Source organism: Mercenaria mercenaria, unplaced genomic scaffold (assembly GCF_021730395.1).
Source record: "Mercenaria mercenaria strain notata unplaced genomic scaffold, MADL_Memer_1 contig_790, whole genome shotgun sequence".
Classification (NCBI taxonomy): Eukaryota; Metazoa; Mollusca; class Bivalvia; order Venerida; family Veneridae; genus Mercenaria; species Mercenaria mercenaria.
In genome coordinates this window covers 8,239-33,274 of record NW_026463693.1, presented here as the reverse complement: position 1 = coordinate 33,274, position 25,036 = coordinate 8,239, and the positions used below count along the sequence as shown (strand labels likewise).

Sequence of the window (25,036 nt, the reverse complement as noted above, 5' to 3'; positions counted from 1 at the left end):
ATTATAATTCTCTCATTCCTCTGGTCTAAAGTCACTTATAATTATAACTGTAAAGTATTTCATTTCTTGTTTCTATGATCTGTCATTTTCAAAGTCCGAGCCAAAAGTAAAGAAATTTCTCCCTAGTTCTGACCTAGGTTTATATACAAAAGCAGGTACCCTCCCATATTTGGAGTGTATCATAGTAATGAAAGACAAAGATTACCCCTAATATTTATGAGGATAAACGTTGACTGATGGTACCATCCCAAATACGGAGCCACCTCTAACTCGAACAAATCAGACATGTTTACGATGGTACATGATGACAACATACCCTGATAAAATGATACACACTCCAGTCCCAAGCAATTTATGAGGGTAACTGGTGAATGACATCTCTAGTAGCAGAGGCCAAAGTTTCTCATCAGTAGAATCAATAAATCAGATTTAATAAGACTGCTAAATTTACAACAGTAGTAAAAACAGCAGATTCTGTTTTTATCCCCCGCCGATGAAATCGGGAGGAGGGAACAGAAATGGCGTTGTCCGTCCATGCGTGCGTCCGTCCGTCCGCAGCCATTTCTCAGTAACTAGCTGGTAGAATTTTTATAAAACTTGAAATAAACATGAACCAACATACTGCGTTGATGCCCGTCAAGTTTATTTGGATTGGTCAATTTCCCTTAGAGTTATTGCCCTTGATTTAATGAAAAATCCACGTCTGCAGCCATTTCTCAGTAACAAGCAGGTAGAATTTCATGAAACTTGAAATACATATGAACCAACATACTCTGATGATACCCGTCATGTTTTTAATTGGTTAATTTTCCTTAGAGTTATTGCCCTTGATTTAATGAGAATTCCACGTCAGGGGCCATATCTAGGAAGTGGTGAAAAATATTCAGATAAAACTTCATAAACATGCTCAACATTATCCGGTTATGCGGCCTGTCAAGTTTCCGTTAGATTACCGAAGTAACACCACAGTTATGGCTCATAGAAATTTCTTGTGTTAACTATATAGGATATTATAAATATTACAATTTCTGCTGCATAACTTGTGATATATTTGACCTAAAACTATGAATCTTAAAAGAATTAAGATCACCATAATGTGGGTGAGCACACATAATTTTGTCTAGATCTCTTTACTAACTTTAGAGTTATTGCCCCTTAATTATTTAAATATCCAGAGATTTGTACCTAAAAAACCAACCAGTCGGTAGAATTTCATTAACATTCTTTCATTCTTTTCCATGAACATTTATTATAATCATGTGAAGTTGTTTACCCACACCTGGTCACCACCTTGCCTTAGTCACACACCCCCCCCCCCCCCCCCCCACACACACACACAAACACACAAAAAGAAATAATAAATAAAAAAAAAAAAAAAAAAAGGAAAACGAATTTTCATTCTTTTGTGTGATTTTTTTTTTTCAAACCTAACATGAATATTCATCAACATGCAAAGTTGTACTTTCCCCCCACCTCACTCCTCCAACCAGTCATGCCCAGCACCCCAATCATGCACCCCCCCCCCCCCCCATTTTCTTTTTTCATTTTAAATTTTCCATCAATATTTATAATCAACATGTGAAGTTTTGTACCCTCACTCGGTCACCCCCACTTCCCCCCCCCCCCCCCCCCTCCAAAAAAATCATTTTCTTTTAAATTGAATTTGACAAATGAAATTATTTGCTTCTTAGTAACATCCTTAACTTTTTGCCGGATATATTTGATTTTGCCATTCCTCACCACAAACCCTTTCGGCGGGGGATATCAATTCATCGAATTTGCTTGTTGAACATCATTGCAAGTAATTAAGTTTTAAAGCCTTCCTAAGAAATGTAGTATTTACTTCCAGATATATAAAAATATATTTTTTGTTGTTGCCAAACGACCTAGAGGCCAGTCCATTCAATCTGAACAAACCATGTTTTCTCAACATGCATACATGCCCGTTATATTTTTAGAAGATGTAACCCTGTTACTTTTCTCAATTACAGGATGTCTGCTTCTGTTCCAAACATAGTTAGCATATTGATAATTAACAAAAGTCTTGGTTACAGTATGTGCGCAGTCTAAATATTTGTGACTTTCATTCAAAAGAAATACAGAACATAAGAGTATATTAGAATAAAAACACGTTTCAAATTAATAGTTTTAAAGCTACATAAGCTACCTCCCCTGACGCTCATTCCAGTTTGTTTGTTTGTATATAAACTTATTTATAGTCGCCGCCTGTAACCCATATTGGTGACTCCTCCTGAAAACTGTTAATAATGTTAGTATGAAGATGGTGTAAGATACTTAAGATTCCAGAAGCTTCCCTGGTTCTTTAAAAATGTCATGTAAAAAGCACCGATAAACGGGACTCTTATCCAAATGTTACTAATCTTTATTCGGAGGAACGGGGACTCAAACTCACGACCCCTGGTTTCTTAATCAATGTTACTACTAGAGCATTGCATCCGCTGTATCCACAGAATACCAAGCAACGTGCAGAAATGTTTTAGTTCTGATTTATTTCATCATGGGAGGTAAATAAGTTCTGATTAATTTCATTATGGGAGGTAAATAAGTTCTGATTAATTTCATTATGGGAGGTAAATAAAGCATTTAAAGGATATAATAATAAATCGTGACAGAAGACAATTTAGGTTGTGAACAGTTGGAATTATTTAACTTTTTGTTAATACAATTTATCAGATAATGCAATTTGTCAGATCTCTTAGACGCAAAGATCGAAGTCCTTATGACAATGACATATTGCGCATTAGTACACAAAATTAAACAAGCGCAAGAATAAATTCGTTATTAAAAATATTTTCCTTTTCGCCATTAAATCATCATTGTGTAAGATATAATGCCTGAGACATTGATGTTTATCAATTACGCCAATTTGTAATAGCCGTTGCTTGTTACTCTGTGGATAAAGCGGATGCAATGATCCAATGGTTACATTGTCTGACCAAGAAACCACGGGTCATGAGATTGGGCCCCCACTCCTCCAAATAAAAGTTACTATCATTTGGATAAGAGTCCCTTGTAAGGGTGCATTACACCTGACCTTTTTAAAGGACCGGGGAAGCTTTTAAATCTATTGTATCTTACACTATTTTCATACTCACATTACTAATTGGCTTCTGGAGGAGTCACCCATACGGATTACAGGCGGCGACTATAAATAAATTGACTTACAAACAAACAAACTCTGTAGACAGAACGTCAGGAGAGGTATCTAGTGTAACAGATTTGGACTAAATGCAGATTTTTAGCAGACTCGGTTGACTGAACCTGTTTATGAGAGGTAATATAATAAGATTCACCCATAGCGCAACCTAGCACTGGCTTAAGCGGAATTAATGTAAACGTTGAATAAATTCCATGAACCAACAGGGTTGGAAAATACCATCATACTTTCTCAAATGGCTCTTAATACCTGAATGCCACTTTCATTACTTTGTATAAGATATATAACATAAGATTAAATGTTTGTAATAAAGGTATGTATACAATTATTATATCACACCTATGTGCTGACATATTAAATGCTTATCTGGCTTCAGATTGGTTTTGTGCATTAGTTATATAATTAGTGTATATAGTGTATATAATAATAATTAGTGTATCACTTTTATGATTACCATGTTTAGCTCCAGACGAAATCATTTTTGACCCCCTGAAACTGTACCTTTATAAAAAAGCCATTAGAACTGGAATAGAGAGAGAGAGCAGTATACGAGTAAATATCATTGGAAACTTCTCCCAAGGCAAAACCTCATTAGCACGGCGCTTGATGGGTCAAAACTGTGAAGGGGTTATAACTACAAATGGCATAGAAATCAGAAGGTTTAAATGTAGAATGATGAAAGGGGGAAGATTGGAACTAGTGGAAGATGAAAACAAGGACTTTTTTGGTAGATTAGCTACAGTTGCACGTTCATTTGATACTGGGAAATTGAGTGAAAGAGTTGAACGTACCGCAGCTGCGAAAAAACAAAGCAATCAGTTTGTTTCAGCAATCGTAGAAGACCATACACATTCACTGCGGCAAATTCAGTTTCCAACAACATCTCAAGAGCCTACAGAGAAGCAGATCATAAGCACTCCTACAACATCTCAAGAGCCTACAGAGAAGCAGATCATAAGTACTCCTACAGCATCTCAAGAGCCTACAGAGAAGCAGATCATAAGCACTCCTACAGCATCTCAAGAGCCTACAGAGAAGCAGATCATAAACGCTCCTACAGCATCTCAAGAGCCAATTGATGACAGGTCTTTGTCCACGAATACGCAACAACAGGTTGTAAACACAACACAACGCCCCTCTATTTCGAGTGAAGATTTTACAACATTTTCTAGCAGAGTTGACAAAGACAAAGATGATGTAGAGCTGTCTTTTGACATGTGGGACTTTGGTGGCCAGTACATCTTTTATGCAACGCATACTTTGTTTCACAGCAGAAAGGCTTTGTATCTTCTTGTAGTTAATTTATCATCCCCTCTTGATAAGATTGTCATTGATGATGAATTTCCCGCCGAAAGCGGTGAGAAAAATATGGAATATTTCATAAAGTTTTGGATTGAATCGATTCATGCATTTGTTGGACCTGGACCTCCAGTTGTTCTTGTCGGGACACACAAAGACCAAATTCAACATAACAAGGAGGCGCAACAGTACTTCGACCAGATAAGAAGTATTTTCGAAGACACAGACATGATTGACCATATTCAACCTGAAGACTTTGCTGTTGATAATCACGATTTGTCTGACACTGAAATATCAAATCTTCTTCAGTATCTAATACAGAAAGGCAGTGAACTGGTGCAAACTGTAGAAATCCCTGCTCGGTGGATACAACTCGAAAAGAAATTAAACCAACACAGGCAAAAAAACGTTATTACTTTCCACGACGTTATGAAAATTGATGCCGATAATGAGTATCCATTGAAAGAGGAGCAACAAGTAAAACTTTTTCTACAATATCATCATGAGAAAGGAACATTATTCTATTTTGACGAAGAACCTTTGTCAGAGCATGTCGTCCTAGATCCTGGCTTTCTTGTAGATGCGTTCAAATGTATTATCACACCCGAGCGATTTCGCCTGAACGACATTTCCATACGTCCTTTATGGTGTATTCTGAAAAAAGAAGCTAAGTTATTTGATGAGTTGATAAACAAGGTTTGGAGTCATAATAACGAAAACTTCATGAAACACAAGACGGTTCTTCTAGGTTATCTCAAGAAGCATTACATAATATCACAAGTAATAGAGTATGACATGATAAGCGGAACTATTAAAGAGCAAGATTGGTTCATTGTTCCAAGTCTCCTTAAAGACAATTGCCTGACTGAAGTTATGGAAGATTTTCTTAGGAAAAAGCCGCGAACAAAGATTCGATATTTTATGCAGTTTGAACAGACATCAATTGTACAAATGCTTTTCCACAGATTGATAAGTGCGGCACTAGGAAAATGGGCTATCCTTAAGTTTGGAAACAAATATATGCTGTTTAAGAATCTTGCTATTTTCAAACTCGAAGAAGGTCTTGCAGGCATAGCAGAAATGAAACATTCTGGTATAGAATTATGGATAGTAAGACTAAGTGTAAACGCGATTGGTAGGCAAGTACCAGACAGATTTAGACGATTCACTGAAGCAATTGTTATACATGAATTCAGAAAATTAAAGTCACAGATGAACGACAATGTCAAGCCGTTTTCGCAAAAATACAGATGTAACCACAAAATACACAAGCTTAATGGTAGCTATAACATTAGTGACATTTGTCTCTTACTAAAAGAAGATTCCCCGTTCTGTCCCGACAATCATACCCACAAAGACGGGAGTGGTAGAAAAGCAAAGGCAGAATGGTTTCAAGACGAAAGAATTGCAGTTGTATATTCAAAAAAGAAATTGTCACAGAAACATCTAAGTCGTCTGGCTTCTGCAATTGGTAAAGGGTGGCAATGTTTAGGAACAGAACTTGGCATAACACAAGTTGAAATAGATCATATCGAACTCGAGAATGAAGGGGTGGCCAATAGGATATTTCAGATGCTCCTAAAATGGAAATATAGGCCCGAAAACAATGCAACATTAGACGTTCTGGTCAAATCAATAAAGAAATGTCCATCGGTTACAATTGAATGGGATGAATTTCGAAACATCAACGACGAACAAACTGGAATATTGATGAACGAGCACCCAGGTATAATCAACTTACTTTTTCCAACAAATAATGATCTATTTATCTTATATTCGTTTAAATGGTTACTTCATGTCAATTGATTGTATAGCCATAATGCTGTAACATGTATGGATGAATAAAACCGTGACAAATACACCACCTCTGGAACATGTTGTATAACAATAAGAATTACTCGACCTTAAAATGTATTGTGGTGTAATGACTAGTGTAATTATGCTTTCTAATGAATTATTGGGAAACATTGATATCAATATTTATTTATTTTGTTGGGGTTAACATCGCACCGACACAGTTTTAGGTAATATTGAGACTTTTCAGCTTTGATGATGGAGGAAGACCCCAGGTGCCCCTCTGTGCACCTAGGCAGAACCACGGACCTTCCGTAAGCCAGCTGGATGGTTTCCTCGCATGAAGAATTCTACGCCCCGACCGAGGCTCTAACCGACATAGATGAGGGGCAAGCGGTTTTAAGTCAGCGACCTTAACCCCTTAACCAATCGGCCATGCATTAAATGCATATTTTCATGTGTATTTTTTCACCGCAGTTAAACATAATTTCTATCTGCAGTAAAGAGTATTTGTATTTTCCTTATTTTCCCTGTTTTTTTATCTTGTTTTTTTTTGAACACTCAGTATTCTATGTCAGTGACTTATTTTAAAAAAAACAAGAACAACACATGAATATTAAAGCAAACTATTTCCCTAATAATTTGCAAAAGTCAAAATTAGGAACCGGCATACAATTCATTTTGTACGGGTTTTATACGAGTACAAAACAATTGATTTTCGGACAGTATTCGACAACCGTTTCACTGCCAGAAAAGAAAACAACACCCATATATCAAATGTATCGGGAACTATGAGTTTTGCAGTACTGGTTCAATTAAATTCTTTTGATAAGAAAATGTGTGCGTTGATGCTGAAATATGTCATTTTGAAAGTTAGAATAAATAAGATGCTGTTATTGTTGCCGCATGTCCTAAATGTAATCTAATGGCGTTTTTAGTTGAAAACAGCATGGATCATCTTTATAAAATACAGTAAAATAACCCTGAAATAAAACCCATATTCATGAAAAAAACAACTGAAATATCCTTAATATATTTCATAAAACGAAAGCTTAACTGTGGCTAAAAGAGCTTGGTTCTTAGAAAGATGATTTCATATCCTATTTCAAAAGTCAAGGTCAGCTCTGAAAATCTGGTCAAAGTTAGTTTTCTGGTAAAATTCCAAAGGGTATGCTACTGCTTTTATTATATTTCTTTGTTCAAAATGTCTTGTCGTTTTCGATCATCGGGTAAGACATCGCAAAAGTATCACTTTTTTTGTGATATATCTTTACTGTTTGAAATTATTTGTCATTATTAATAACTGCTCGTTTTTTGTTTTAATGTATTTATGTCCAAAAGTATAAGTGATACCTTTTACTCATTTTTGATGATTCTTCGTCACTGACATAGCAGTGCATACATACATTAAAACGAATAACGACGGCAAACAGTATTTTTAAACAATAGAATTATATTGACTGAAAGCTATTTTTGGCTTGTGTGTTGTTTTTGGGGTTTTTTGGTACCCAAGTGTGTGTTAGTATGATACGAAAAGCCGGAAGGCTGCCGCAAACCGAGATCAATATGTTACGAATTCAGTGATTGGTTGCAGCAACAAGTGACCTGTGACGTAAGCTGCCCAATGCGAAAATATTGGAAGTTTTCCGATTGCAGTTGCTCTTTTGTTTGTCTGTTATTAAAATGGGGGTGTACAGCAATATGAATATAACTATAAAACGTAAGCCTGTACGATAAACTGACAACTTCTCAATTTTGACGTTTACATTATTCATGATTGAGTTTACATTTATCCATTGTAGTAATTGTTAAAAAGATTTAACGGGCAGTTGTGAAATTTGTTAGAGAACACCCCCCTGAAAGGATGTAACCTGCCAAAAGGTGTCTCAAAAGACATTTTGCCGCCAATATTTGACAGGACTATTATGGCTGGTTCGATTTTTGTTGTAGGGGTGTTATTAAAACAAGTTAAGGAAGTAGCTCTGCAAGGTATATTAAACCAATTTTTTTCCACAATACCACCGTATTTTGTATATCAGTGTTTATATTTCTGTGTTCGTATTGTACTTACTGGTGAATGCCACGGCAAATCTGGGTTGCTTTTCTGGGTTGTTTTTCGTACGTGCACCCTTTTGTAAGTAATAGACCATACCCTTAGAAAAAATGGCGGAGAAGAGCGTTCATAGACCATAACCTTTGAGCCTGGTAACTATAGAACCATTTAACCCCATAGTCTTCAAACTTCAAAGAATAATTGGTCTCATTGAGTAGAAAACCCCTATTGTTTTTGCGGTCACTGGGTCGAAGTCACAGGGGCCTAGTAAAGGAAATTGGTTTCCGCCCAATAACTAGAACGCTTTGTGCCAGAGTCTTAAAATTTTATATGGAGGTTGGACATCAGTAGTGCAAAACCCAAAACGCCAAGAATTGTTCAGTACCCTTGCCTCTAAAGTTAAGACTGGCGTTCCCATCGGAACAGTAGTAGAAAATCGCAATCATGTTTTGCATAAAATCTTATGTAATGACCCCCCCCCCCCCCCTCCCTCACACACACACACACTTGTCCAGCTATGTAGACTATGCCAAAACCAACCAAGCCTTTCCTTTTTAAAAGGAAACTTTATTGCTTTGTTTTTGTACAAAAATGTTCTTTGATATTAATTTTGTCCTGCTTTAGGATTAGATCTACACTGCTGACATTACCTGACATAAAGCATTAGAATTAATAAACATTATTGATTTGTAATGACATATTAAATTATATTTTTGGACAGAGAAAAAGTAAACATGGTATGCATAGATTTGTCGCCCGAATATAAACTATCCTAACAATTTCAAATATGCCGTTTGCAGACTTTTACACAAATTTGACCTGTGACATATAAGGTGGCTAATTTCGTCAATTTTGCGATGGCGCGGCGAAAACACGACAACACAAAACACGAAAACTCGACAAAAACCAAATTCTTCAAGTATTCGTGTTATCGTGTCGGCGGGGCGAAAAGACGAAAACACGACAAATTTTACGCGAAAACTCGACGTTCAAAAAGCACCGATACAACAGATTTATCTGTCGAGGATTCGTGCTGGCGGGTATAAAAATGTCGTGTCGGCGCCCTTTATTTGTCATGTTTTTGTGTTTTCCTGTCGGCAGGGCGAAAATACGACAACACGAAAACTCGACAAATTAGGTTTTATTTTGTGTTTTCGTGTTGTCGTGTTTTCGCCCCGCCGACACGAAAACATACATTATTTTTCGCCCCGCCGATACGAAAACACGACAACAAGAAAACACGCCAAATTCTTTTCAGACATCTCTTATAAAATATATAGAGTCATACGAAGTATATGTATAACTGACCAGGTTCTAGAAATATTTCATTGGGGTGCGGGGAGCTGCAACAGTTTAAGAATGAAGGCGGCATCGGCGGGACGAGTGGGGTTAGGTACGGAGAGGGTAACCCCTAATGTTAGGTTGGTCAGGGCGTTCCTGGCATTAAATGTTTGAAATATATTTATAAAATGATGGCCATTGCTGCATTTTTGAGTCCAAATTTTGAGGTACTGGGGTTGGGTATTTTGTGTGAATAAGTTAATTTTATTGAGGGCCGCGCATATACGTAATTATTTTTCTATTTGTACAGTCTCGGGTCCCGGGCCGGGGCCGATGACCCTGCCATCCCCCCTCCCCTAGCCCCAACCCCCATAGTGACCTCTACTCGTCTTAGTTGCAACCAACCAAACTATTTTGGCAAAGGAATGGGTCAGAGACCACCAGTTCAAAATAGTACAGGGAATTTACTGGGAATGAGGTAAGTGTATACCTGGGAATAAGGTAACGTCTGTACGTTCTGATTGGTCAGTCATGTAATTTGTTTATAAACAAATCCAGGAAGTGATTATTTTTTCAAAATTGATATTTTTTCACTGCATTTACAGTATTTTATTAGACATTTTGACAAAATTTGCTACATTTTATGTGTATTGAGAAAAGTTTTATCAAACGAATTTCTCCCGCCATGCCAACGATGTAAACAGGGGGTCATCTCATTCACACGAAAATTACTTAAATAAAGTATCACTATTCATATGTTTTTCGTCCAATATTTTGGTAGAAGTAAGATAGTTCTTTAAAAACATGTTCGTGTATTCGTGTCAGCGGGGCGCAAAACCGAAATTACGAATAATGTATTTATCGTGTTTTCATGTTGTCATGTCGGCGGGGCTAAAACACGACAACACGGAAACACGAAAAATACCTAATTTGTCGAGTTTTCGTGTCGTCGTGATTTCGCCCCGCCGTCACGAAAACATGACAAATAAAGGGCACCGACACGACATATGTATACCCGCCAACACAAAAGCTCGATAGATAAATGTGTCGTGTCGGTGCCTTTAAACATCGAGTTTTCGTGTAAAAATTGTCGTGTTTTCGCACCGCCGACACGACAATACGAAAACACGAATACTTGACAAATATGGTTTTTGTCGAGTTTTTGTGTTGTCGTGTTTTTGCCCAGAAATTAGCCACCATAGACCTTAGATATCAGGTTTGACCTTGACGCCTTTTTAATGAACTCTTTATTGCTGATATTGTTAAACATATGGACGCTTATTGACTATCAGATAGTTACTGTAATGGAACAGTAAAAAATATATATACCGCGTTGACACTGAAAAATTGGTTTTCATGCAGGATACGTAATTTTTTTACGAAATTTATAAACTTCTTTTGGTCTTGTTTCTTTTAATAAAAGTTTACGAGCCTTTGGACCATAACACTTCGCCATTCCGCCACCGGCCAGTACTGCGAATATTCTAGAAATTGTTTCTGCGGGATTGCATATGAGTATGAATTTATTCCTGACAGGATTCAACATTCAATAATACGATTACAAAACATTTCTATTTCAGTCTTTAGTCAGCCATTACTGGACCTTACAGTTAAGGAAAATGATAGACTGGTTTTGGAATGTGAACTATCAAAGCCAGAAATTAAAGTAAAATGGATGAAAGATAATGTAGAAATTTCCGATGGGTTGCGGAGGATAAACGTGGAAAAGCATGTACACCGATTGATTGTTGAAAAGGTTACCCATACAGATGCCGGTATATATAAATGTGTCTTTGGAGACTGTGACACAACATGTACTGTCAAAGTCGAAGGTAAAAATGTTTCTATAATCTTTATTCCATATCTTGTAGGACTGTATTTCAGCATTTTACTAGATAATCCTTTGAATGGACAATACACGAGTCAGTGTCTGATTATTTTGTCAAATTACGGTATATTTCTGAAGTCCTGAAAATCACATTTGTCTTTGTAACTGGTATCTAACTGCTCAAGAACTATGAGGGTTTAATACTATAAACTATGAACTATGAAGATGATAAATGAACAAGTGTCCATAATATTCATGAGTTATTAATCCCTACCAGTAGACAATCAGAGGGGCTATATGAATGTCCATCGTTCATACGTTCGTCTGTCCGAACGCAAATCAGGATCCTGCAGTTACTAAAAAGAATTCAAGCTAGGTTCGTAAAACTAGGTAAGAGAATAGAAGGTAATATGCAGATAATGCAAGTATATGACTTATTTTTGTAGGTCATAGGTCAACATCACTATTGAATGTCAAGTAAGACTTGTTTCCACTTCATAACTTTGTACATTATGTCAAAACGGGACGTACGGTTTGCGGTTAAAGGTCTTGGTCAATGTTCGAAGTCAAGGAAAAAAAACTTTTGTTCCCACTAAATAACTGTTATATGCATTATTTATTTTTTATTTCTAAACGAAATTTTCCCAGTGATTAGACTATGTGCCGAGCAAATGACCCATGGTTGTCGGTCAAAGGTCAATGTCAGTATTGAAGGCCAACATGTGAATACCAACAGGTCATAAACAGTATACACAGACAGATGATTAAGCAGTTAAAGGAGGCATGCGCTTTTCTCAAAAACACCTCTTGTATTTAAAACTGTGTTACCGTAGGTTTTCAACAAGGTCACCAGACCAGATCATAGAAAAACCTTCCTTACATTCTAGAAGCCACATTTTCTACTTGATTTGATAAAGGTTGGCCAGATCATTTGTCTCTATAAAATTGAAGTCGAGTTCAAAACTGGATGACTACGGTGGCTGATTTCTGCCATTTCGTGTGTTTGTGTCGGCTACGCGGAATGTCGAAGTATCGAAAACACGAAAGGTCGACATAATACATATTTGCTCGTGTTGGTGGGTCGAATTGTCGAACACATGAAAACACGAAAGGTCGAAATAATGATTATTTGTCGTGTTCAGAGGCGAACACACGAATTTTTGTATTAATCACTTTTTGTGTCGGCGGGTAACAAAACTATGTGTTGTCGCCCTAATTTTGTCGTGTCTTCGTGTATTCGCATCGAAGGTCGAAAGGCGAGCACACGAGAAATAAGCAGTGTTCGATCTTTCGTTACTTCGACCCGCCGACACGAACACACGACAAATGTGCAGTTTCGTATTTTCGTGTATTCGCCTTCTGGTAGGCATGAGCATAACAATTACGCATATGCTACTGAAATGAATATGCTATCTAAATTTTTACCATTTATGAAATGATATTTGTCCGAAAACGAAAGATAATGATCTATATTCCATAAAAGATGTCATTGTGTAGATATTTTATCACTAGTATCAAATTTGAACGTACATAAAGCTTACTGTCTCACAGGCCATATGATAACGACGACCTGAACTTTGAATGATATCTAGATAATGTATTTTACAATTTATACAAAAGATCTTCTCAATTTATGATAGAAAATATTTCATATGCAATAAAACATAAAACTCTTCAAGTTTTTCTGCTCTGGTATAAAATTCATCTATACATTACGCCCCATTTTGCGCCATTATTATAGTGTTTTAAGGCAGACCTTACACGAAACATTTGTCGTGTGTTCGTGTCGGCGGGTCTAAGTAACGAAAGGTCGTAAACAGTTCAATTTTTGTGTGTTCGCCTTTCGCCTTCCGAAGCAAATACACGAAGTAACGAAACATTGAAGGCGAAATAACGAAGTTTTAATACCCGTCGAATCGAAACGTGATTAATAAAAAAGTTCGTGTATTCGCCTCTGGAATTTCGTTATTTCGCCTTCAATGTTTCATTACTTCGTGTATTAGATTCGAAAGTCGACAGGCGAACACACGACAAATAGCATTATTTCGACCTTTCGTATTTTCGTTACTTCGCCATTTCGCCTAGCCGACACGAACACACGTAATGGCAGAAATAAGCCACCATAGGATGACTAAGCCTAATCAAAGAAACACGTTTTTAGAAATATAGCGGCTATATTATCTACTTGATCATAATAAATCACCGTCAGAATGTTTGTCTCAATAAAATCCATGTCAAGTTCAAAACTTGAATATCTGAGGTCTTAAACTAGGCCACCAGGTAACACAATAGAACCTTCTTAATATCCTAGAGGCCGGATGCTTTAATTGATCTCCAAGATGCTTGGTCACAATGTATGTCAGTTTAAAATCTAAGACAAGTTCTAACTTGGTTGAAGAACTAGGACACTAGGATAGATCATTGATATAATCTAGGTTTATGATCAACTATTTAACACAGTCATAATGTTTTTTTTCTGTGAAATATACTTTAAAATTTCTTCTAATCAGACCCTCTACCATTTTTTTATTTAGGTGAGCGATCTAGGGCCTTCGTGGCCCTTTTGTTGTACAAAATCATATAAATATACTTGTTAAAACTATAGAAGCCACATCTTTCGTTTGATATATTTAAATCATTGTCAGAATGTTTGTCTCTGTGAAGTGCAGGCCAGGTTCAAAACTGGGTAACTTGTGATCAGAAACTAGGACATTAGGTCAAATCCCGTAAAGACCTTGTTAACACTCTAGAAGCCACAATTTCTACTTAATCGTAATATATCTTAATATACGGCCACATTTTATACCTGATCTTTATGAAACTTCGTTCGAATGTTTGTCTGTTAAAATCTAGGACAACATTTATAACTGGCAAACGTGCTCACTAGGTAAAATGATAAAAAACTTGCTTACAATGTAGAGGCCACTAATTCAGCTTGATCATCACAAATTTTTATCAGAATATTTCTCTGTACGGAATCTGGGTCAAGTTCAAAAGTGGGGTACCGGAGGTAAAAATATGTGCCACCAGACCAAATAAATGTAAAACTTGTTTAAGTATCTACCTGATTTATCTAAAACAGGGTCAAAATGTTTGTCTCTATGAAAGTTTTACCTAATTTGATACTCTGTTATCAGGGTTTAGATCTTGATCAGGTGAGATACAGGGCCTTCTTGTTAAGAAATGGCTCATCTTGCTTTTAGTAATAATTTTAGTTTTTCAACAATATTCTGTTTGCGATTGTTAGCAAGGTAGTTTCTCAATGACTACACATCAGATGTGAATAAAAAAATCTGCAAGAAATCATCTGGAAGCATAGAACGCAACCAAGCAACATATTAGCAGGCAAGGTTTGAGTGCGTCTGATAATGAGGGAAAATGAAATGTGCAACACCCAAAGCACTGGCTTATGCAAAATTCTCTTACAGTTAAAGAGGACCAGAAATATAACAACGCTTAGTCAGATAACGGGAAGCCATTTAACAGACGCCACACGATAATTTAAGACTGCTGTTGTGATACATGTAAAACTTCACACACTTATTTGCCATATGGTGATACCTATCAAATAGGTTCCTTAACTCTTCCGTTCTAAAAAATAATGTCCGTTTCTTGTGTTAAGCCATTTTAAACACAAATTATTTCTCTCTCTTGAACATACTTTATTATTATCTGCCGTGATATGGAAAGGGGGAGTATAGAAATGCTGTTCTTGCTTTTATCTCAATGCTAAAAAGCAATTTGTTTTGACTTTCAGCTTTTTACATTTATTTATATATTATCTCCTAGTGTCATGTTATCTGTCCCCTGTCATCATCATTCAGTCCTTCACCAACACCAACCGCACTCACATACAACCTCTTTCTTCCCCCAAATATGTTTTATAAAGGTTTAGTTCCCTGTGTTTCCTGATATTGTGTCTGTCTATTCCGTCACAGCCGTCTTACATTGCACCTTGTGTATCTTAATAATTTCTGTTACTATCCCACCACCCTAACACACCAAACATTTCTGCTCCAATTTTATAAATAAATAGAAGCAGTGGTTTTAATTTCTTTTGATTAGCACCGGCGTTAAGTTCCCAGCATGAACCCTGCCCCCGACACCAGATACTTTTTTCTTGCGGGTTTTGACTTTGTATTATATTATCCCGTACCTTCCCCTTCCTCCCTCCCCAAATTCCCCTTTTTTGCTTTGTTATTTTCATGCTCCCGAAGGTATGCATATCAAAATCGCAATGTCCGTCAGTGCGTTGTGCGTCCGTGTAAATTCATGAAGGGATTTTAGAATATTTTGGCATAAATTTTTCACCATAATGAGACATGTCATGCGCAGGACTCAAACCCCGAGCTCCTAAGTCACTGTTACACTTAGAGGACAAAGGTTAACAAGGTCTGTTTCGTGTCCGGTCCATAACTCCACCATCCAAAAAGGGATTTTAAAGTAACTTGGCATAAATGTTTACAATAATGAGACCACTGGCACCAGATCAGAAAGAAAATGCCTCCGTACGTGTTATACCCTACCCCTAGGTATTCTATAAGAACCATGGTCATGAACGGGAAAATATACTAACCCATTTCAATCGCGTATTTCATACCTAAAACACGCAGTTCAGTAAATGTGTACTATTGATATTAAACAAGCGATAATTTATCTTCCATCGTGCACCAGTCACATTGTCTCAATATTCCATATTGCAGAGATGCTCCATATATTTTATGCTTTAGTCAACGTTACAGAAAAAAATTGCGTGAACTCCCCTAATGAACATCCGATCTAGAGGTCACGGCAGTGTGCACATGTTAAACGAAATGTAAACAAACAAAAACAGAATGCAATATATTCACAGTTTTACGATAAGACTCGAAATGATGAATGGAATTCATCTTGTATATGATTTTGAACTTGAAATCATACATTGGTATACATCTATTCTGTTTATTCAATTCATTTTGTACATTTATGCTGCATATAAACATTTTAGCGTACACGTGTAGTAAAATGACGACTGACATACATCTTCACATCAGCCAATCAGAGTGTGTTTGTAATCTAGAACGGAACTTCACCAGGGAAGTTCGAGCAAGTTTTTTGTGAACTTTGAAAAAACTGTAAACTACACGTTGTTTTTCTAAGATAAGAAGTATTGAAGAAAAGTGACCGGTACACAACGGAAGATAAATTACCGCTTGTTTAATATCAATAGTACACATTTACTGAACTGCGTGTTTTAGGTATGAAATACGCGATTGAAATGGGTTAGTATATTTTCCCGTTCACGACCATGGTTCTTATAGAATACCTAGGGGTAGGGTATAACACATACGGAGGCATTTTGGCGTAAATGTTCTCTATATTGAGATTACGTGCCAAGCGCAAGACCCAGACCCCTAGCTCCAAGGTCCAGATCACACTTAGAAGTCTTAGTGTTTCTTGTCTTCTCCATTAATCTGCCATTTATCAAGGGCTTTGAAAATAATGTGGCACACATGTCATCAATATTGGGATGGTATATCGCGTTCATGACCCTGGTGTGACTTTTTTGCACAGGCGACCGCAGCATTCGTGGGCACGCTTCAGGGGCATTGATAGTGACATGTTTCATACTCATCCAATATACAACAATAACACCCATATAGGCCTCTCTGAGAGTGGTGTTCGTGTCCGGGCCATAACTTTGAAATGCTTGGTCCGATTTCAGAATAATTTCACACAAATGATAAGCATGGATAGACAATGATTCATACGCAACAATCAGGTCACTTGGTCTAAGGTCAAGGCCACAGTCCTTGGTTGAACTTAGCCAATTTGCGCTACATATAAACTGATAATGTGGTCTTCGTGTCCGGTCCATAACTTTGACATGTATACTCTCATTTCAAAATAATTTTACACAAATAATGAACATGGATAGACAATGTGTCATACACAACAACCAGGTCCCTTGGTCTAAGGTCAAGGCCGCAGTCCTTGGTTGAACTCAGCCAATTTGCCTTTCATATATACTGATAATGTGGTCTACGTGTCCGGTCCATAACTTTGACATGTATGGTCCCATTTTAAAATAATTTAACACAAATTATAATATTATGTGTGATGTGGCTAAACAAACGACATACGACATAAGACATTCGAAAATTATGAATGTCGTTCAGTACGCGACATACGACATACGACATTCAAAACATTTGAATGTCGTCCAGGGGGCGACAAACGACATTCGAAAATTTTTATTGTCGTCCAGTGCGCGACTAACGACATACGACATTCGAAGAAAGTTGAATGTTGTGCAAAAAACGACATTGGACAAACGATATTCGAACTTTGAGATGCAAAATTTGAATGTCGTCCAGTGCGCGACATACGACATACGTCATTCAAAAATTTTGAATGTCGTCCAGTGCGCGACATAGGACATTCGAACTTTGACAAAAAAATTGAATGTCGTTCAGTACGCGACATATGACATACGACATTCGTAAAAAGTTGAATGTCGTGAAAAAAAACGACATTGGACAGACGACATTCGAACTTTGACATGAAAACCTTTGAATGTCGTCCAGGGCCCGACATACGACATACGACATTTGAAAATGTTGAATGTCGTCCTGTGCTCGACATACGACATTCAAAACGATTGCATGTCGTGCAGGGTGCGACATACGACATTCGAAAATTTTGAATATCGTCCAGTGCGCGACATACGACATACGAAAAAAGTTGAATGTCGTACAAAAAACGACATTGGACATACGATATTCGAACTTTTACAAAAATATTGAATGTCGTTCAGTGCGCGACATACGACATACGACATTCGAACTTTGACATGCAAAATTTGAATGTCGTCCAGTGCGCGACATACGACATACGACATTCAAAAGTTTTGAATGTCGTGCAACAAACGACATACGATATACGATATTCGAAGAAAATGAATGTCGTGCAACAAACGACATACGAAATTCGAACTTTTGACAAATAAAATTTGAATGTCGTTCAGTACGCAACATACAACATACGACATTCAAAACCTTTGAATGTCGTTCAGTGCGTGACATACAACATTCAAAGTTTGGACCTATAGTACAGAAACTTTTATCATTGAATGTTTTGCACTTGTTACTTGTTGTATGGACCAACGACGTTCGACATACGACATTAAAGCTTTTGCAAAAAATAAAAAAAAAAAAAAACAAAAACAAAAACAACACAACTTGAATGTCATTAAGCGACATACGACATTCGAAATAAAACTTTAATGTTTTGCAACATGCGACTTGTAATTTACGACATTCGAACTTTTACATTTTGCTTTGAATATTATTTGATAAGTATTAAACTGGCACGATGCCAGGAAATAGTCGGGTATTGCGACGTTCGTTGTTTTATTAATGTTGCCGGACGGATCGAACTGTGTATAGCTTATATAATAATTGTCCCTCATAGAAAGGGACTAAAGCGGAACAGCTATCGTTTCAGGTAACGACTTTGTTTTTGTTTTTCTGACAATAATATGTATAAGTAAAAATGTTATAAGTGATTTCTTATTTTCAGGTCTTACGCAGAATATTCTCAGTGTATATTATTTTTTGCCATAATGGTTATTCAGTATAGATATGTAAACTAAAATTTCTGAAGATGACATGAATTTTATTTGCTCCTTTATATTAAATTTCATTGTTTGATTCAGCGACGAAGTCTAATGTAATTAGATCCATGTTTTAATGTTCTCAATATAATCAAATATTTAAGCATCTATACGATATTGAAGGTCATATTGTGTTTTAAAAACGGCATATCAACAATAAATAATTTATCTTTAATATTGATTCTCTTAAAGTTTCATAAATAAGTATTTTATTCAGGTACATACATGTAAATTTTCTTTTGTCCCCTTGTTGCTATATATTTCAAAACGTATTGTTTGAAAATAATATCAAACATAAAAAATATAATATTTAAAACAAATGCTCAAACATGGGTGCCATGATGTCAAAAACCAAAAAATGCACGAAAATAAACCTTATTTTTTTAAAAACAAGTATTTTACATCAACTCAGACTTTTACGTACACCGCTTTGGTGAATATCACTCATCTCTATGGAAATAAATAACTTTAGGTAAGTTTTGTCCGTCTGTCCGATCTGAAAACTTTCTAAAGGGACCGTATAACGCTTATCCTGGTCGTATTTTTTCACAAAATTAATCGATTTCATTTTATTCTAAAAAGCGTTAAAAGTAAGATATGAAACTAAAATTTATTTCAATAAATAGTTACAAATATTGTCTAATTGAATATAAGAATAATTTGCTTCCTCGACGGGCACGCCGCCGGGAACATTTGCTTAAATTTTACTCGTAAAATAAGGAAAAAAGTGCTTATAAAAAGTAATTTTGGGTAAATAACTGCAAATAAAAACTGATAGAAAATGACAAAATCTGAAAGTTTGTGACAGAAAAAGATAAAATTTGTTTCTCCGTTTGTACGTAATTCATTTCTTTTTCGAATATCGTATGTCATATGTCGCGCAATGGACGGCATTCAAAATTTTCGAATGTCGTATGTCACGCACTGTACGCAATTCAAATGTTTTTAATGTCGTATGTTGTATGTCGTGCACTGGACTACATTCAAAATTTTCGACATTCATTTTTTTTCGAATGTCGTATGTCGCACACTGAACGACATTCAAACTTTTCATGTAAAAGTCCGAATGTCGTATGTCAAATGTCGTTTATTGCACGACATTCAACTTTTTCCGAATGTCGTATGTCGTGCACTGAACGACATTCAAATTTTGCATGTCAAAGTTCGAATGTCCAATGTCCAATGTCGTTTTCTCACGACATTAACTTTTTTCGAATGTCGAATGTCGTAGGTCGCGCACTGAACGACATTCAAATTGTTTTGTCAAAGTTCGAATTTCGTATGTCCAATGTCATTTTTTGCACGACATTCATCTTTTTTCGAATGTCGTATGTCGTGCACTAAACGACATTCAAATTTTGCATGTCAAAGTTCGAATGTCGTATGTCCAATGTTTTTTGCACGACATTCAACTTTTTTCGAACGTAGTATGTCGTATGTCGTGCACTGAACGACATTCAATTTTTTTTGTCAAAGTTCGAATGTCGTATGTCCAATGTCGCTTTTTGCACGACATTCAACTTTTTTCGAATGTCGTATGTCGTGCACTGAACGACATTCAAATTTTTCATGTCAAAGTTCGAATGTCGTATGTCCAATGTCGTTTTTTGCACGACATTCAACTTTTTTCGAATGTCGTATGTCGTGCACTGAACGACATTCAAATTTAGCATGTCAAAGTTCGAATGTCGTATGTCCAATGTTTTTTACGACATTCAACTTTTTTCGAATGTCGTATGTGCGCGCTCTGAACGACATTCAAATATATTGTCAAAGTACGAATGTCCTATGTCCATTGTCGCTTTTTGCACGACATTCAAGTATGTCGTGCACTGAACGACATTCAAATTTTCCATGTCAAAGTTCGAATGCCGTATGTCGTTTTTTCACGACATTCAACTTTTTTCGAATGTCGTATGTCGCCCACTGGACGACATTCAAAATTTTCGAATGTCGTATGTCGCACCCTGGACGACATTCAAATGTTTTGAATGTCGTATGTCGTATGTCGAGCACAGGACGACATTCAAAATTTTCGAATGTCGTATGTCGCGCAATGGACGACATTTAAAAGTTTCGAATGTTGTATTTCGTATGTCGCACACTGGACGACATTCAAATGTTTTGAATGTCGTATGTCGTATGTCGCGTACTGAACGACATTCAAAATTTTCGAATGTCGTGTGTCGTATGTCGTTTGGTTAGCAAACTTCACACAGCATGGGTAGCGCAAAACCATGTCTCTAGGTTTAAGGACAAATATCACATACAAAAATGACTTTGTCCTGAGCATTTCTTTTTCATGCATGGAGGGATTTTGATGTTAGTTGGCTCAATTGTCCACCATCATGAGACAGAATGTCATGCACAAGAACCAGTCCCTACTTTAGAATTACTTCCCTTTGTTGTTACTATAAATAGCTTATATTGTAATATTTTTATTCCTGGTCGTAGAGAAAAATCAAGACCACTTTTCAGTAGTACAACATACATGTTACATCCGATTTTGAGATTTTTTTTACCTATCTCTATCTGGTAAGGATTTTTGTGTGGACTTAGAATTTTTATTTTTTTAAGATGAACTTTCCTTGGCCGAAGGTCCTTTTTGTTAGTGAGCAGAATCATGCCTGTGACCTTTCTCATGTTGCGGGGACATCCGTGTCTGTGACACATTTCTAGTTAAATTATGTAGATTGTACAAAAAATTTTATTTAAAAAAAACAAATGTTATTATTCCTTATAATGGCGGAACACAAGAGGGGGCTATAGAAATGCCCTCTGTCTGTCCGAGCAAACGAGAGAACTTTGTTGGGTATAGAGGACAATGGGAAACGGTAAATTTAATTCATTCCGTACTGCTTATTAGGTACTTTATATCGCTTGTTGGGTACTTTATAACAAACGAAAATCGCAAAAAAGGTCCGTTCGTTAGAACGTTCGTCCGTCCATCTGTTCGTCATACCTGAATAGTGGGCAATATGTAGATAATACAGGAACAAGACTTAAGCTTGTAGGTCATAGATCGTCATTATTGATGGGCAGGTAAAAATTGTTTCCGCTTCATAATTTTTATATGGATCGACCGATTATCTTAGTGCTATACACAAACATTTCTCATGGAGAGACCATGTGGGAACACGTGATCTATGGTTGTCAATTAAAGGTCAATGTCACTATTCAGGTCAATTAAAAATTTGTTTACATAACTTTTATATGCACGGAAGGATTTTTGCCACTACAAATAAATGTTCCGCATGACAAGACAATATGTCACATACATTACCCATGCTTGGTGATCAAAGATCAAGGTCACTATTGAAATTAATGTAAAATAATGTTTGTTCCTTATCTTTTAAATGTCTTGAAACATTTTTAAAGACACTCACACACATGTTCCCTGTAACCAGGTGATGTGATGCTTGTGTTGCTTACATTACCCATGAAAATCAATCAGCTCTAGGTCAAAGTTACCATTGAAAGCCAAGTACATAATATTTCTGCTCCATAACTTTTAATTCAATTGTAGGATTTATTCAGTCAGATATTTAGCCAATCTATTCATATAAGTCATACAAGTTTGTGTTGCTTGTATCGAAAAAAGTGTTTGACTTAAAGTCATAAAACGTTAGGGAGTTTTTATATACCATATGCAGTTGTGCATCTGCTGTCCTGTTTGGGATTTCAGTCAGACATACGTATTATGGCCCTTGAATAAGTGAAAATTACACATTTATGCCTTACACTTTTGTCTTAAAAATATTTGATATAGATTTATGAACTCATGTTGGAATATTATTCAGCATATGAATTTGTACTTTTGTATTTCTGTCTGCAAGAACAAGTTTTGGCTCTTGACTTAAAAAAAATGCATTAATGGCATGAAACTTTGAGTTAAGTATCTTGTAAAGTATGTCTGTTAGTAAACATTTAACATTGGAGGATTGTAAACTTGCTTGTAAATTTGTTTATTAGAGATTTCACTCAGCCAGACTAGATTGACCAGATTGATGGTACTTGACTTAGTGAAAGAAAGAAAACAACAACAGAAACTGTTTAAAAGTTTATGGTATCTAAAGATACCTTAAAAAGTAGGGGCACCAGTGTCCTATGTACATGTCTAGTTTTATTTATTTAATTATTTATTAATAAAATCGCCATTATACATATTTGGGCAGTAGGGTCAGTTTCACATTTACTGAAAAGGTCAGGCCGCTCTTAGATTGAAATATTGTCACCACTCTTCATGTATATCTTTAGATGAGAACTTTGACTATTTGAGTCCAGGGAAAGGTTGCTGTTCCGCTATTTCTAAAAACAAAGAATGATTTCCTTTAAGTGTTTTTGCGAAGAAATGTAATTCATTAATAGAGAACGATAACGAAAACATTATCGGAAAAGTCGATTATGTCTTTATTGATAATTCAGTGTTTACTTCACGGTAAATAGGGTTTTCAATACGATTCAAAAATAGTACAACTATTTTGTCACGGATAATGGTTTCACTACCTGATTCCCCTTTTCTCAATAATAACATTTAACACGGTATTGTTACAAATACCGTGCGAGAGTAGTAATAGATTTTTTTTTTTTTTTTTTGATAGCTAACCAGAAGGTTAAGGTTTTGGTGCCGTTTGTGGCCTCTTGTGTAATAGTCGAATTCAAAGCGAAAACTCTTGTTTATGAACCAAAATTAAGATTACAATTACAACCAAGAAAAGACTTTTGAATAGTTTTAAAGTCAAATAAAATGAAATTAGTCATCTATAATTCCACGATATGCATTAATTTATAGACAAAACATTACCAACTGAGTTCCTTCAGAGGCTCTCGGACATATGTATTGAAGACAAATCTGGATCTGTCAGTTTCCAATGTAAAATAAACAAAGAAAATGTAGACGTCAAATGGTATCATGAAAGTCGGGTTTTATCACCGTCGGAAAAATATCAGCTTATTGATGAAGGGCCAGTTCACATACTAAAGATAGACGATGTTCAAGACGAAGACGAAGGCACCTACCTTATTGCTGCTGATGGACAAACATCCTCTGCGTCGCTCAATATAGAAGGTTTGATTTGTTTTAATACTTCAAGAGAGTATAGTCACTTTTTGTGCGTGAAAGAATGTAAAATAGTATGATATAATAAGAAGACTTTTGTATGAAAGAAAATGATTTTGTTTAAAATGTAAGCGAACAGTTACATGAAAGCAAGAGTAAGATTTGAAATAAGATTATCGAATTTAATACAATAAGCGATGCACCCTGTCCGATTTATATCTACCTCAAATAGATTTCGAATCATTTCCATTTATCAGTTTTTGTTCCTACGGCCTCACCAAACTAAAAGGAAGTGGCTAGGGGCCCGGTAACCGGACCTCTATACCCGGAGTCTAGAGGTCCGGTGATCAATATACATGTATTTTAATGAATTTTTATACCAGTGTATAAGGTAATTAGTGGTAAAAATAAGAAGTTGCCTTTATTACGTTTATTTTTGTACATATTATATGTATAATTAGCTCTCACTCGTCGCGGGTTCGATACATATTGAATATGAAATTTTAACAGCGACTTTCGGTGGTCACCGTGATTTACTCGACCAGTAAACGAAGTCAGCAATGAGAGACTTTTGTGAGTTTAAAATTTTCTCCCTTATCGGATTATGTCCTTGATAATAAAACTGTAAGTAGGTCTCATCATATGGAATTCTCTAATTTTATCGCTGTTTTGCATATGAGATATCTCAGTTCTAAGGTATATCTTGCATATTTGTTAAATTATATGTCTCGAACGTCAAAATTAGACACTTGAGTGTTTATAGAATATATAGTTGAAGGTATATTTAAATCAACAGTCATGATGATCAATTACTTAGCTTCATTTACAACATACTGTTAAAAATAGCATAGCGATAACAACAGAGTAATCCAAATGAAAGGATCTACTTA

At 36.1% G+C, this 25,036-nt stretch overlaps 1 protein-coding gene across 1 annotated transcript in view; it reads left to right on the top strand.

Moving 5' to 3' along the window:
* Positions 1-24,155, top strand: part of LOC128554831 (uncharacterized) — a gene marked incomplete at its 3' end in the record, with an annotated part of 36,347 nt that extends 12,192 nt beyond the window's left edge. The window contains 3 exon segments of the mRNA XM_053536140.1: positions 3,642-6,203; positions 11,186-11,437; positions 23,880-24,155. Of these exon segments, the coding sequence (XP_053392115.1) occupies positions 3,642-6,203; positions 11,186-11,437; positions 23,880-24,155 (3,090 nt within the window).
* Positions 24,156-25,036: the final 881 nt, after the last annotated feature.